The sequence below is a fragment of the Melanotaenia boesemani genome, chromosome 13 (genome assembly GCF_017639745.1).
Source record: "Melanotaenia boesemani isolate fMelBoe1 chromosome 13, fMelBoe1.pri, whole genome shotgun sequence".
NCBI lineage: Eukaryota > Metazoa > Chordata > Actinopteri > Atheriniformes > Melanotaeniidae > Melanotaenia > Melanotaenia boesemani.
In genome coordinates, this window is record NC_055694.1 from 17,146,640 (window position 1) to 17,161,195 (window position 14,556).

The 14,556-nt window shown below is 38.7% G+C and overlaps 1 protein-coding gene and 1 long non-coding RNA gene across 3 annotated transcripts in view; one reads left to right on the top strand and one right to left on the bottom strand.

Annotated features, from left to right (window-relative positions):
* The window catches only part of LOC121652080, a 19,840-nt gene extending 14,003 nt beyond the window's left edge, over window positions 1-5,837 (top strand). Inside the window, exon 3 of the long non-coding RNA XR_006012556.1 lies at window positions 5,638-5,837. This is a non-coding gene — a long non-coding RNA (uncharacterized LOC121652080). The remainder of the gene's footprint in view (window positions 1-5,637) is intronic.
* Window positions 1-13,336, bottom strand: part of LOC121652076 (la-related protein 4) — a 17,885-nt gene extending 4,549 nt beyond the window's left edge. The window contains exons 1-12 of one of the 2 annotated variants that reach the window (XM_042004618.1): window positions 12,798-13,336; window positions 10,976-11,093; window positions 10,671-10,820; window positions 8,241-8,322; window positions 7,923-8,059; window positions 7,740-7,843; window positions 7,530-7,640; window positions 7,396-7,449; window positions 7,096-7,305; window positions 4,278-4,381; window positions 4,009-4,050; window positions 821-1,039 (exon numbers count right to left, since the gene is read on the bottom strand). In XM_042004618.1, coding sequence (XP_041860552.1) covers window positions 821-1,039; window positions 4,009-4,050; window positions 4,278-4,381; window positions 7,096-7,305; window positions 7,396-7,449; window positions 7,530-7,640; window positions 7,740-7,843; window positions 7,923-8,059; window positions 8,241-8,322; window positions 10,671-10,820; window positions 10,976-11,093; window positions 12,798-12,914 — 1,448 coding nt within the window. In that variant the 5' untranslated portion in view covers window positions 12,915-13,336. The remainder of the gene's footprint in view (window positions 1-820; window positions 1,040-4,008; window positions 4,051-4,277; window positions 4,382-7,095; window positions 7,306-7,395; window positions 7,450-7,529; window positions 7,641-7,739; window positions 7,844-7,922; window positions 8,060-8,240; window positions 8,323-10,670; window positions 10,821-10,975; window positions 11,094-12,797) is intronic. The other variant, XM_042004619.1, reaches the window with a different exon arrangement.
* Window positions 13,337-14,556: the final 1,220 nt, after the last annotated feature.

The window sequence follows — 14,556 nt, forward strand, 5'->3', positions numbered from 1 at the left end:
ACGGGTCAGCTAGCCAATTCAATATATTGATTACAGTCATTTTCAAAATAATTATAATCAGCTTTAGTTTTGCCGATTAAACGTTGATATATTTTTAATTTATCATAAAACAGTAAATGTTGCAGAAAGATGTCGTTGTGCCACTTGTCCACGTCTCCTGTTTTTATTTTGGTCCATATGAGTCATGACTTCATGGCAAGAAGATATTGGAGTGAAAATGTTACTTTGTTTTTTCTTCTTCATTTTGTTGTTGCTATGGTTCTTCTTCTACGTTTCAATGTTTGTCTGGCTTGAAGTACTAGATTGTAGATGAGTTGCTGGACAGCATCATCATGTGTGTGTTGCTCCATGACTACATTTTCAGAGCACTCCACGCACAGTACGATCAAAACTGATTTTTTTTTATCTTCACGTGAGGTCTCGACCAGATAAAAAATCTCAAGATTAAAAAGTCATTATGTGTGTACCAGGCTTAACTAAACTCATATTGCTCATATATACCTATGCCCTAAATCTAAAGATAAATTCATTAGCACAACTGATAGCTATGTTAATGCATGCTCCATATTAGAAAAATTCACAATGCAAATTTACAATAAAATAAAATAATAGTTATTTCATTCATACATATTTTTAAAATTAATCGGCTCAATAATTGGTTATTGGAATTTGTTTCTGCCAAATATCGGAATCGGCCATTAAAAAAAAAATCTGTATCGGTCATCAATTATTTTACAAGTACTTCCGCAAAACTAAAGAAGTCACATCTTTGTAAGAGCAATCATTTTTATCAGATACAAACTGGAGAATCCAAGTTTACCTGCCACGCCCAGCCATGCCACTATCATCACTGGGATCCAAAGATGAGGAGAGATGTGAGAATGCTGAGCTCAGGTCAGTGGCTGTCTGTCCTGGGTTTGCTGTTGCAACAAGAGGAGCAGGAGGCTGTGGGCTGCGCAGTCCAGTCAGAGTATCCAGTGGGACAGGTGTTATAGGTGCCGTCACCTCATTCGTCCTCACCTGTGGCTTTACATGGTTTCTATCCCATCAGAGAAAAAGAAACATTTACGTCAATTTCCAGCTGAAATGCTGTTACAACATACTGGTAACCAGTGCTTCCTGTTGAACACAAAAGCCATCATGGGGTATTAAACCTACCACGATGGATGTCAACATTCAGGTTTATTTACTAGCAAATATCCACCAGTCTTATGAACAATTACAACCATATCAGACTAATTTTCTGATTTCTGTACTAGACATGATATGTTACCACAAACATTCTGGACACAGACATCCATTTGTTACATTAACCATTTATCTTTTTCTATTTGGTGCAAAATAATGTTACAGCTCTTATATATCATGCCTCATGTTATTGGCTGTGGGGGTATCAGGTGACACAGAACATCAGTTTCTGAGTGTGTAATGTGAACTTGTTGCTAAAACATTAAATTATATTTTACACTTATTTCTGTAATTTATGGTATGATGAACCTCACTGACCTAAATGTTTTCATAAATTGAGTAAAAAACAAAGCATAATTTATTTTCACTATAGTTATGATTAGAGACAAATGTTGATAGAATATCACAGACAGGCATGTCAAAGTTTAATCAGAATGCAGTTTTGAAACCAATTAATATTTTTTAATGGCAACAAATAATCAGACCTGCTGTCTTCTGAGGTCAAACTGACCTGGTCTTATGTGAAATATAAATTATTGGAAACTTTGTGTTACAGCTTTTAGTCAACTTGTTTCCAACACAACAAATTAACACTGATTTTTGTCATGTATCTTATAATAGATCTCATTTACATGTAATTATACCTCATTTTTTAGTAAAATTATTAAAATCTATGCTATGTTTAACTATAGTTATGATCGTAAGAACTCATGTAGATGTATTATGACAGACTGGTACATGACAAAGATATTGTCAGGATATTGTTTTGAAACCATTTTTTTTAATGGCTTCAGTCAGGCCGGTTTTCCTCCCAGGTCTAATTGATGGGTAAAGCTCCACATCCAGCATGAAGTGTAAAAAGGTCGCACCGTTATGTGTCACATTAACTTCATTCCAGTTTATTAGTATATATTTTATACTTTTATACTTCATATTCTTTTGTTGTGCTTAATTTACCTAATTGACATGACATGATAACACTGTCTTTGAATACAGGAAGCATAAAGTATTAGTTATTTTGAGTAATGATGACTGGTATATGGTTAAATGAGCATGTCCACGTCAAAACTGTCTGATGCAATTGTATAAATAGTTTTTCCTTCAAAACTATTTATAACTCTTGAAATAAAATACATTCAGAGAACCTGTGTGTGTGTGTGTGTGTACTGCCATGTACAGATCCAAAGTTGAGATACCTGTAGATTGGAAGTTGTGAATGTGTGTGTTAGAAGTCACGGTGTGTGCGTGTGTATACATCCACTGGTCTCCATTAAATGTTTCCAGGTCAAACTGACCTGGAGGACCACAGATGCTATAAATTTTACATAAAACATACATAATTCAACCAGAATAGTCATTACTAATTTTACAAGCAAAGAGAATAGTATGGAACCATCCATGTAATTTTCAGACACTTATATGGAAGACAACCAAACTTCTGACATAATAACTTTTGAAAACAGGTTAAATTGATGCGAACAGGAAGATTAAAACAAGCCAACCTGAGCTAGAGCTACGTTGGATTCGAAAAGTGAATCAGTGTAAACTTGACTTTAGCTAAACATTGCTGTTTTTCTTTTGTTTCTTTTATTTCCAATCTGCACAGCAAAGTTATGTTTTCTTGTTTTTGAACAGAAGTGAAATGTATGCTCTCGCTGTGGTCTTTCTGGTGAATGTAAGAGCTGCTATTTTTCCCCAGACACTGCAGATGTAAAGAGACACAGGAACTTCCAAATATATTATTATAAAATTATAAGTAAAAGCCATTAGCATTTTTAGAAAACCTTCAGGAGCTTTTACAGTTTCACAAATCCAAAGTAGAGCTATGGTTTTAATTACATGTGTAAACTTCACTAATTGCAATGCTAACTGGATCAGACTTCTACAAGAATAATATTTCAAAAGGAAACACTGGTGATACCAACCAAAACTGGACAGTTTGCTTGAGGAATGAGACGGCATGCTGCGTCTTCAGACTATACAGGAACATGCAGGCGCTTCATGATTGGTTGAAGCAGTGGAGACTGCAAATTGCAACCAGTCATAAACTGAGCAGAGCTGACAATATCCAAGAAAAAACCTGGCCAGGTACTACAGATACTTTTTATATATACACGTTCTTCTTCAACTAAGTCTTTGACCCTCAGATCTCATAATCTGAACGCTCATTGGGATGGAAGTGAAGTAACTGATTTTGAAAAGTAAGAACAAAGAGGAGAAAAAAAAGAGGAGGAAAGGTAGAGAACCAAAGCCAACTACTCCAATCCATGTTTTCCCTCTATGCGCATCATGATCTCATCATCAGGTCTGACTTATTTGTCGGGTCATCGTTAAAATGAATTTGCAAGTCACGTCAAATTGAGCTGGGATGAGCTACACTCACCTTTTAAGAGTCAGCTTTTCTCTGTTAATGCACATAACACCACATACTGTAGCACATTTAGTCAATAATGAAAGCAGTATTTAAACATTTAAAAACTAAATGAAATGGGTTGTTAGTTGTAATGGAAGTAAACAGTTACTGTAATATATGCAATATGGGTGCAAAAAAAATGCTTCTGGACCTACAAGAGGCCTTAACTGGTAAGAAGCAACTACTCAGAATAAAACAGCAGCCAGCATTTTATCAAATGACGTGACAAATCCAAAATGTTCCCTAAACATCACAGCATTTAAAATAGAATTAATGTAGAAATATAGAGGAAAAAAAAAAAAAAAGAATCTGACTTGCATTATGGATTTAGTCATTTGGCTGCTGCTGTGGGTTAAAAGATGAGTGAGGGTAGTGATGAAGCTTATTGTACAGTTTGATAGTGGTACCTGAAAGCATTTATTACATTCTTTCTTGAATAGAGGGGGACACTGTGGGGACAGTAAGAAGACAGGGAGTGAAGAGCAGTCCCCTGGATGAGTTACATTATCCTCAGACAACAATGCATTGCAGATGGTTTTACGTTCACATTGCAACTTATCATGCAAACAAGGATACAAGTGATAATATATCACATTTAGAGTATTTCTGTACTCAAAGCAGGCTGATTCAGGCTAAGTCAAAGCGCTAAAAGTCAGCAGGAAAAAGAAGTGCTTACCGGTTTCTGTTGAATGGGCGGGTGATATTAAGAGCAGTGGAACTTGTTTTGTAGTGTCCAGCAGAGCCAAATCCATTCACAAAGCCGCTGTTGGGGAACGGTGCCTGCTCAAGTACAAAAGACAGCTTTTACTAATCCTGATTCATGTCAGTTTCTGCTGTCATTTACTCTGTAGCAGTACCAAAGATATGAATGTTAATGGTCAAAATTGTTTACTTTACATGAAAGCTGTGAAAGTGCAGCTGTTTCAGCAAAGGAAAGAACCTTTTGCATTACTGCAGCGCAAAAATGTGTGTACCCACTTCACTGATTATTCAAACAGAAAGACAGGAAAGTCATTTGAATTCACTCTCCAGACATTGTTTCTGCTACAGTTGATGCAGCGCGTGTTCCCCAGGGTTAATTTCCTGCAATGTATTTGCATTGAATACAGATATTTACTCTTAAATACGAAAAGCTTGGTTTGTTGCGTTTTTCATCCAATAATATCTATACTACAGTCATTAACCATAACATACCAGTCAGACTGAAAACCAGCAGGGAGGATATGATTATGAACCATTTCAAATTTAAGAGCTTTTTCCTTTATCACTACTTTCCAGAAGAGTACACATGAACGAGTCCAGCATGGACCTGGATGAGTTACAGAAAGGTGATTAACTTCTAAATTTAAAACACTTGCTTGTTATAAGACCTTCCTATGTACTACTCAGACGACTGAAACCTAAAAACTACCACCACCATCAGAAACACAATCAGATCATTTTTTCAACTCACAACTGCCTGAGTTACAACAACCTCAACGCTACAAGAGCAAGTTTCGCATTATTACACATTCAATATAAAATTTATGAGACTTCGTAAACTGAACCCAGAGTTTTTAATGCAGATACTCCAACAGTAGGCTCGACTGATCACAGATATTTAATCTGAACAGGATTGCTTTGCATTTTGATAGTTTTCATACGCCTGTACAAAAACAGCTGGGTGAAACCAACACTTGTCATTATCCACCATTTGTTCCCCATTTTACTCACTCCATTTTGACCAGTATCAGGGTCAACTTACAGTGAGGAAAATAAGTATTTGAACACCTTGCTATTTTGCAAGTACTCCCACTTAGAAAACATGGAGGGGTCTGAAATTTTCATAGTAGGTGCACGTCCACTGTGAGAGACATAATCTTAAAAAAAATCCTGAAGTCACAATGTATGATTTTTTAAACAATTTGTATGATACAGCTGCAAATAAGTATTTGAACACCTGTCTATCATTTAGAATTCTGACCCTCAAAGACCTGTTAGTCCGCCTTTAAAAAGTCCACCTCCACGCCACTTATTAGGTCGATAGCTGCATAAAGACACCTGTCCACCCCATACAATCTGTAAGACTCCAACTACTAACATGGCCAAGACCAAAGAGCTGTCCAAAGACACCAAAGACAAAATTGTAGACCTCCACAAGGCTGGAAAGGGCTACGGGGCAATTGCCAAGCAGCTTGGTGAAAAAAGATCCACTGTAGGAGCAATCATTAGAAAATGGAAGAAGCTAAACATGACTGTCAATCGCACTCGGACTGGGGATCCATGCAAGATCTCACCTCGTGGGGTCTCAATGATGCTAAGAAAGGTGAGGAATCAGCCCAGAACTACACGGGAGGAGCTGTTCAATGACCTGAAAAGAGCTGGGACCGCCGTTTCCAAGGTTACTGTTGGTAAAACACTAAGACGTCATGGTTTCAAATCATTTGTCAGTTGTTTGTCAATGACCATTTGGATGATCCAGAGGAGTCATGGGAGAAAGTCATGTGGTCAGATGAGACCAAAATAGGACTTTTTGGTCTTAATTCCACTCACCGTGTTTGGAGGAAAAAGAGTGATGAGTACCATCCCAAGAACACCATCCCTACCGTGAAGCATGGGGGTGGTAGCATCATGCTTTGGGGGTGTTTTTCTGCACATGGGACAAGGCGACTGCACTGTATTAAGGAGAGGATGACTGGGGCCATGTATTGCGAGATTTTGGGGAACAACCTCCTTCCCTCAATTAGAGCACTGAAGATGGGTCGTGGCTGGGTCTTCCAACATGACAATGACCCGAAGCACACAGCCGAGATAGCCAAGGAGTGGCACTGTACGAAGCATATCAAGGTTCTGGAGTGGCCTAGCCAGTCTCCAGACCTAAACCCAATAGAAAATCTTTGGAGAGAGCTCAAACTCCATGTTTCTCAGCGACAGCCCAGAAACCTGACTGATCTAGAGAAGAGCTGTGTGGAGGAGTGGGCCAAAATCCCTCCTGCAGTGTGTGCAAACCTGGTGAAAAACTACAGGAAACATTTGACCTCTGTAATTGCAAACAAAGGCTACTGTAGCAAATATTAACATTGATTTTCTCAGGTGTTCAAATACTTATTTGCAGCTATATCATACAAATAAGTTATTAAAAAAAAAATCATACATTGGGATTTTTTTTAGATTATGTCTTTCACAGTGGACATGGAGTACTTGCAAAATAGCAGGGTGTTCAAATACTTATTTTCCACACTGAACATACTTTGTTTCAACACAAAATAGCACAGTATCACAGCTGGAGACATTTCAGTTTAAGTCAGATGAAAAAGCAGAGGCCAATAACTTGAAGGAGACATTTCGCCAGATTTGAATTAATAATAAAAAATAAATTAATTTAAAAAACAGAACTAGATGCTTATGAATGAACATTTTGATAATTGTGTGAGAATTAATGGTCATCTAAACGTTCATAATTGTAACAGCCCTAACTGTGTCTGTCGTAAGAGAGTAAGTTTAGTAATTCTTACCAGAGGAGTTTCAAAATAGGGTGTGGGCGAGGGAGTCCAGGTGGGAGGCACGATGCCGTAGACTGGGTACTGTTGCTGAGGGTAGACATGCTGCATGTAGAGTGGAGAGCTGTACTGGGACTGGTTCTGGGACTGCTGGGCATACAGGCTGCTGTCCATGCTACGGTAGCCATTCTTAGCAAAAAATGTGTTGATGGCCTTTATTCTGGCCTGTCAGCAAAAAATAAAAAAGGGGCACATGTGAGATGCCACATTTTTTAAATAGGTATCTCCAAATTGACAACTTTTACTCCAACTCACCATGATGGGTTTTCCCTGAAATGTTTTTACTTCCTCCCTCAAATACTTGTAGGCCTACAAAAGCAGTAGAAATATCACAAAGTTATTCATCAAGCTTCATTTTAAGAGTGAAGGAAAGTAAAGAGCAGCTGTACCTGTTGGGCGTCCGTGTCTGACTGGAATGTGATGTACCAGTTGTTGTTGTGTGCAAACTCAACACTTATCACCTTTGGACAGTTATCGTTTTTGAACAACGACTCCACTTCCTGTGAATTTGATATAAAGAATTATCCCAGGTGAACATCATCTTTTGTGGGATGCTTCCAATAATTATTTATTGCCATAAAAAGACAACTTTGGTTTACCTCAACAGGTGTAGTTTCAGGGACTTCTCTCAAAATGATAATGCACCGCTTGTGATTGGGACGCACCTTCTCCCCCTTCTCATCCACTTGTACCATGGGTGAGGCTGAAATGGGATTGAACAACAAATGTAGGCAAATGTATATACTCTGTTTACCAACCACTATCCTTAACCTCTCACTTACATCTTAACACATCCAGGATGAGATCCATGTCAGTGGTGAGGACCTTGATGCCCTCCATGCTGGCTATAGTCCAAATAGGGACAAACTGATCACTGTCCATCTGGGACATGAGGTACAAATCCTTGGAGAGGTTTTCTCTGGGGGTAAAAAGATCAATACAGATTAACCTCTTTTTGTGAAATAATCAGTCCAATATCAAAATAATACATCTAAAGCTATTAGTCCAGAGTAAATGCTATGGATATGTGCAGTCACATCTGTGGACCATTGCAGGACTCTGGCTCATATGTGAAGGAGTTTGGAGGGTTTGCCTCTTACCTAGAGAAATAAAACTCCAGCTCTTTTTTTAGAGACTCCCGTAGATTCTCAGAGGAGATGGGCTGTTCTTCAGTTTTGGAATCTACAGAGAAACAAAACGAATATGTCAGTGTCTTAATATGAGGAGAGAAAAATAAAAGCTCCATTAAGGGCTGCCTAGATTTAGCCCACTCAGGAACAAACCAGTAATAAATATCTATCTTAATACAGGTAAGGATGAACGGGCAATCTGGCTAAAATATATTGACTTTTGCAGTAGAGTCATAATATCAATGACTCTTCATAGCTAATTTAACTACGCTTGTGTGATTAAACATTCAGTTTTAATGAAGTTGTCAGGATACAACTACTAATAATCTCTGTTAATGGTCACATTCTTTATGGGAGCAACAATTAATATGTCTGCCTCTTGGACACGTTTTTCTAAATGCTCCACTTGCTGTTTTCCTCCTTTTTACACTTTTTTTTTTTTTTTACTTTTTATAGATTTTAGTGTCTATGTCCTGATTGCTAAATATATTTTTAACAGAAACCTTAGTAATGAGCTTTGGCATTAGACATTTAGCAGCAAGGACAGCTAAACATGGAATATACCACACCAAACCCAAATCTCTCCAGTGGGATTATGAGGTGTAAGTTGAAGCCATGTGCTGGATTCCTGTTCTGCTCCCTTTCCCAGCCCATCACTCAGAACCTTAATGTATAAATGGCACTCTGATTTTGCCCAGATTGTCCTTAATGTGCGTCAGGCTACACAACTCTAATCCTTTGTCCAGTGGAAACAAAAGGATTCAAATATATAAGTCTGTCATCTTTTACTAACTTTTTAAAACTATCCAACTCAGATGAGGAGTTATTTACCTGCATGGCAAATTGTTTATTAATGTTAGTGAGCTGAATTTTTCACAGTCAGGATTTTATACAAGTTAAATTAAAAGCTAGAGTTAACAGATGGCACTCCTGTCCCAACATACAACACAGCATTACGTACCTCCACATTCTTTATATGCTTATTTAAATAAATAAACCAACTTCTTTTAACACATGAAAACCTGTGTCGTAGCAGATGGAATTCAGACATTTGCTGACAGCTTTCATGCCTGGCTAGAGGGCCTGTTTTAGTTGGCATTGTGAATATTGATCACTCTGTGCAGGGGTCAAAGTTCAACCAGGCTAAACTTTGACTTCTGCCGGCACGCAAGCATGATCAGGTTGCATTTTATTGGGTGCAGCCACAAATATCATAGTATGACATAAATCATTCAAAATTATGGGCATCAGAAAACAAAAATGCCTCCGTCACACTCCACCTCAGATGCTATCATACAGTCCACAGCAACAGTAATAAATTACTTCATATGATAGAAGTCATAGTGGTGGCGTTTTACTGGACTGTGTTATATTCACGAACATTCACGAATTATATTCCAAAACTCCTGCCTGTATGTAAATCGAAAGGAGAAAATCTTGAAAAACCTCTGATTTTTCCTGAAAATGAGGTTTACTGTTCTACATTTGGGAGGTTTTGGCTTCTGTCAAACACTTTGTTCACTGCACATAAAGCAAATTAAACAAGCTACCCTGCTAATTAGCTGCGATGGAATGGTCTGCATAAACTGTTTTGCTCAGCAGCAGGATAAATTCAACTTCGATTATTTAATTAAGACATGGAGCTGATCTGCTGCTATGATGTACAGACAGTACATCTTTATATACTGTAGGGCTGCAACAATTAGGCGACAACAAAAATAGCCAACAATGAATTCACCCGGGAAAAAAAAAGAAGAATAAAAACCTACAGAGTGAGACATCTTTTTCCCTATCTCTGCTGAGAGTTGCACAATGCAATGTGCAAAAAAAAAAAAAAAAAAAAAACTACAGAGTGAGGCATCGTCTTATTGCACATGCGCAATAAAGTCTGCCAGGAGAAAAACATGGCGGCCAACAAGGGAGCAAAACGGTGGCAGAGAACGTCTGAAATAACTTCATGTTAAACTTACAAAATAAATTAAATACATGTGAGATTTGTAAAGCGGACCTTGCGTACCACGGAACTACATCTGCAATGCTCAAACATTTAAAGAGGAGGAACATCGGACTTACATAAATTCATGCAAGATTTAAAAGCTGAATCTGAAATAAGATCCACTTAAAAAAATAATGAGATACATAATCCGATTGGTCGACTAGTTGTTTTAATAGTCGGTGACTAATCGACCATCAGAATAGTCATTAGTTTTAGCCCAAATATACTGTATTGGATGGACTCGAAATATGGAGGCTGTTTGTGGTAAAGACACACCCTTTCTCACTACATGTGATATTTATATCCCACCCCAATTTGATCACTTTTGGACGTATTGAAAATAGAGTCATCTCCTCAGCAGCAGTCGCAGCTAATATGAGGAGACAGCATGTGATATGACTGACCTGAGGTCACCGTTGTGGACTCAGCGGGGGACAAGCCCACTTCTTGTAGGTCCATTCCATTTACTGCTATCTCAGCAGTAGCTGTGGAGTTGTTGTCACCCAGGACCACAGTGTACTGCTTGCATCCAGCAGACAAAGGCTCTGAATAACCTGCCAACAAGGTAAAAATTTTGAGAAACAGCAGATAGTTCAGTGCCAAAGCTTTCCAAAGAAACTGTTTAACATTAAAGTTGTAAAATGTTAATAAAAATCATTTATCAGTTTTCTGATTGATGTTTCATTCAACTGACAGAAGTGTGTCTCACCTTCAGTGATGTTCAAGGAAGGCCAAAGAGGGCTGCTGGTAACAGCCTCGCTGGGGGCCACGGGCATCTTCTGCCACACCTTGGCATTTGGGTTCAAACCAGAACCCTTTGAGGTGACCTTCAAAACAGAACCAGCAAGTCATACAAGTTTCAGCTCACATCTATATTAAATAGACAGAACATTGCTGCCAAGTATCACTCATTTAGTGTTTTTCCTGACAAATGCTTCATTGACACTGACATCTGCATACTACCAGGGTTCTTGTAAATAAATAAATAAATGAAGCCATTGCCCTGTTAACCTCTAGGAGAATTTATTTGATATTTATAAACAATCTCCTATATCCCTGTGGTCCAGCAAGAAAAAATCCTGACCCAACATAGATCTGTGGCCAAGAAAAGGCAAAATGCTGTATTACATATATACAGGTTAGGCCTTCACAAAATATCCCTTCAGCATCTACATCATGGTGTGTGCATGTGCTGGAAACATAATGTGATATGTCAAGTATGGCAAACAAATTCAACTTTCTAAATCTACACGTTTCTGGTGGCACAACTCAATCTGCCTTAAGGGATCTTGTGTACAAAGAGTATTATGTATAAACGTATAGAAGGTATTATTATAGAAATGTTTCCTAAACTTGGAACTTGTCGCTTTTGAAAGTCTATAAGGGCGCACACAACAAAATGAGGTCAGAACAAGAATGCAGAGGAGGACTGGATCACAAAAAGAAACGCATAGTTGCATGGAATAATTTTACTTACAAAAAGATTGTGGTAACTAATAGCAGTTTGCATGTGTTGCTGGAACATTTCTAATTTGTCTGGTCATATTAATCTGCTCTACCAAGTTATGTATATTGAGCCAATGAGTGTCACTTTAAACGACTGATGACAGTGTCCATATGCATTTGTGTTTGTTTTGATGCATCCACTTGTAAAATCCAAGGAAGACCCAGACACCCCCCTCTTTTTTTTTTTTTTATTAAATAGGTGATCAGTCTTGACAAAAGCAGCTTCCAATTACAATGTGTCCTGAAACTCAGTACACACCAGTTAAGAATTGATGTAACCGAGCGATTGGCCACTGTGTCGTTAAAACAAGCATAGACATTTATGAGCTGTGCAACTTGACACATGGTTACAATGCATGCTTCTGTGTAACAGGCCATAGCAAACCAAGTAGTGTCAGCTGACTGCGCTGCGCAGCACAGGCCAGGTATTTGCAACGCATGTCACTGCGCTAGCTTGATTAGCTACTAGAGCGATTAGCTAACACATTACATTACTGTGAATGAATGTCTAACGTCCAGCCAATAATCGAAGCTGCGATCACATGCAAATAGTAAACAAAAGTATAAGTGCTTCTCTATTCGGAATAGTAACTACCACCACTTTGCAGATGCGTCAAAACTTAACTTCCAAGCTAATGATTACTCAGCAAACTACTTAATGAGCGTGCTTGTTATAGTGGCAACGATACAGTTAGCTAACAACAGTGAAGCAGTAGCTAACAATCAGTGTGTAAAATTACCTGCCTGTGCTGGCAGCAAACAGTCGCGCCAAGTGCTACCGTATGTTCGGTGTCTGACTGTTGTCACACCACCACCTTGTGACTAAGCCCTGTTATAGAGCAATTACGCAAAAGCTGGTAATGTCAAACTGGTATTTGTTTAATATTTGCTTTGTTTTGGTTGATTCATACTGTTGTACAACGAATTTCTCTCGTTCCGCAGAGGGGAGTGTTGTACGAAAAGGTCTACTGTGAGCAAAAGTCGTTTAGCCAGCTAGCTAACTAGCTAAAGAAGGCCTCACTCACCATGCCGCCCGACCCTTCCTCGCTCCCCAGCGGAGCCTCGTCCTTCCCACCGGTCTTCGGTCCGGGATCAGCCTCCTCCTGCAGCAGCGGCGGCTCTCCGCTCTGGTCTGAACTCATCAGCCGCTCCTGACTCACTTCCACCCCGTCGCGTTCTCCCGGCCCCCACCTGCCACCACCGCCTCTCTCCGAAACACTGGCTGTGTTAAGCAGTCAGTCGGCTTGTCTCCTGGATTGGCCAATAGCACACTTCAACTAGCTCACTCGCTAGCTAGCCGGCTAGCAACCTAGCGTGCGATGAATCAACGAAGCGGGCTAACGACAGCTAGCTCAATGAATCAAGCTCGCACGCTATCAGACTAATGGTATAAGCGATCCCAAACCATGACTCTACTCAAACCGCAGTCCCCGTAGGCGTTTCATCAAATATTACACCACACACCGGCTTCGTGAGACGCATTCCTAACCGGGCGACCGGAGCGGACACTGGGGACATGCACCTATCTTCAGCGCAGGCACACAGTCCGCCGACGTCCCGGCTGCCACCGCGAGTTCTCGGTGACCTTTGCAGAATTCATTTCCTGTTCCCTTTCCTGTAGTTTTCTACACTATTTTGCGCAAAGAAGTTCTTCTACTTCATGTTGCAAATATAAATGTTTAATTATCTCTTTTTTATTTTCAGTTCATTTTAAACCCAAGGTGCCCAAGATTTTATTTTCCCATAGATGGTAAACAGATAAAAGAATCCATTAACGTAATCCATCTCTGATTTCAAGCCATATTTGTGCAGATGCAATGTGTGAATTATACATTGTATCTGCACAAACATGTTTTTCTATTTATTATAAAAACTCATGCTTTCTGTTATGTATAATTAATTTCAGCCATGTATAGATACATGCTTTATTATTTTTCACTGTAGTTACTGGAAGAATAATTGTTTCCCTTTCTTTTAGAGAAATTTCCTTTTTTTTTTCTAAAGTTGACTGCACATACATTTAGTTGGAATTGATACCCAGATGACACTTAAAAAGAGAGCTTAGTGATTAGCTGCAGGTTTGGTTTGTGCTCTCTGACCTCAACCTGGTTGTTGAAACAAAAGAAAGGGAGACTTGTGATGTAATCTGTTTCTTCATTGTTTCTGCCCAACTTGAGATGTAATCAAGAATCAATGATAAGAACTGAAAACACTGAAAGCCAGCAGTAGATCACTGGTGGTGGATAACAATGCCTCAACTGCTAACCATCCCTATCAAGACAAAGGCACCCAGAATTTGTTACTGTGAAACAAATTCTGGGTGTCATATAACTTGTATGTTTGGCCCAGAACACTACGTTTTTCATCTACCTATAATCTTTTTTAATACCTGCTATACGTTTTTATTTAAATATATGACATAACTGTTTTCTGTACCATGTGTTACATCAAAGTGTGTTTAAGTCAGGCATGGTTTAAAAATTCAACTGATTTACTCACTGAGAAAAGATTTGGAGTAACATTGTCTTTTCACCAAGTCATGGTGATACAGTATGGTTCATTAAATGCATTCCACTTAGCAAATTTCAGAAATAGCTACAGGTTGCATTTATACAAGAGAAGTTATTACTTTTAATGCTTTAATTCTCCATATAGATTGTTAAAATCAGATCAGTACAACAGAAAAAGATGTTTAAAATCATTGAACACTACATCTTCTTTTTTGGCTGTCACATGAACCAAATCATAGCAATCCACTTATGGTTAGGTCATGTAAAACTGTAG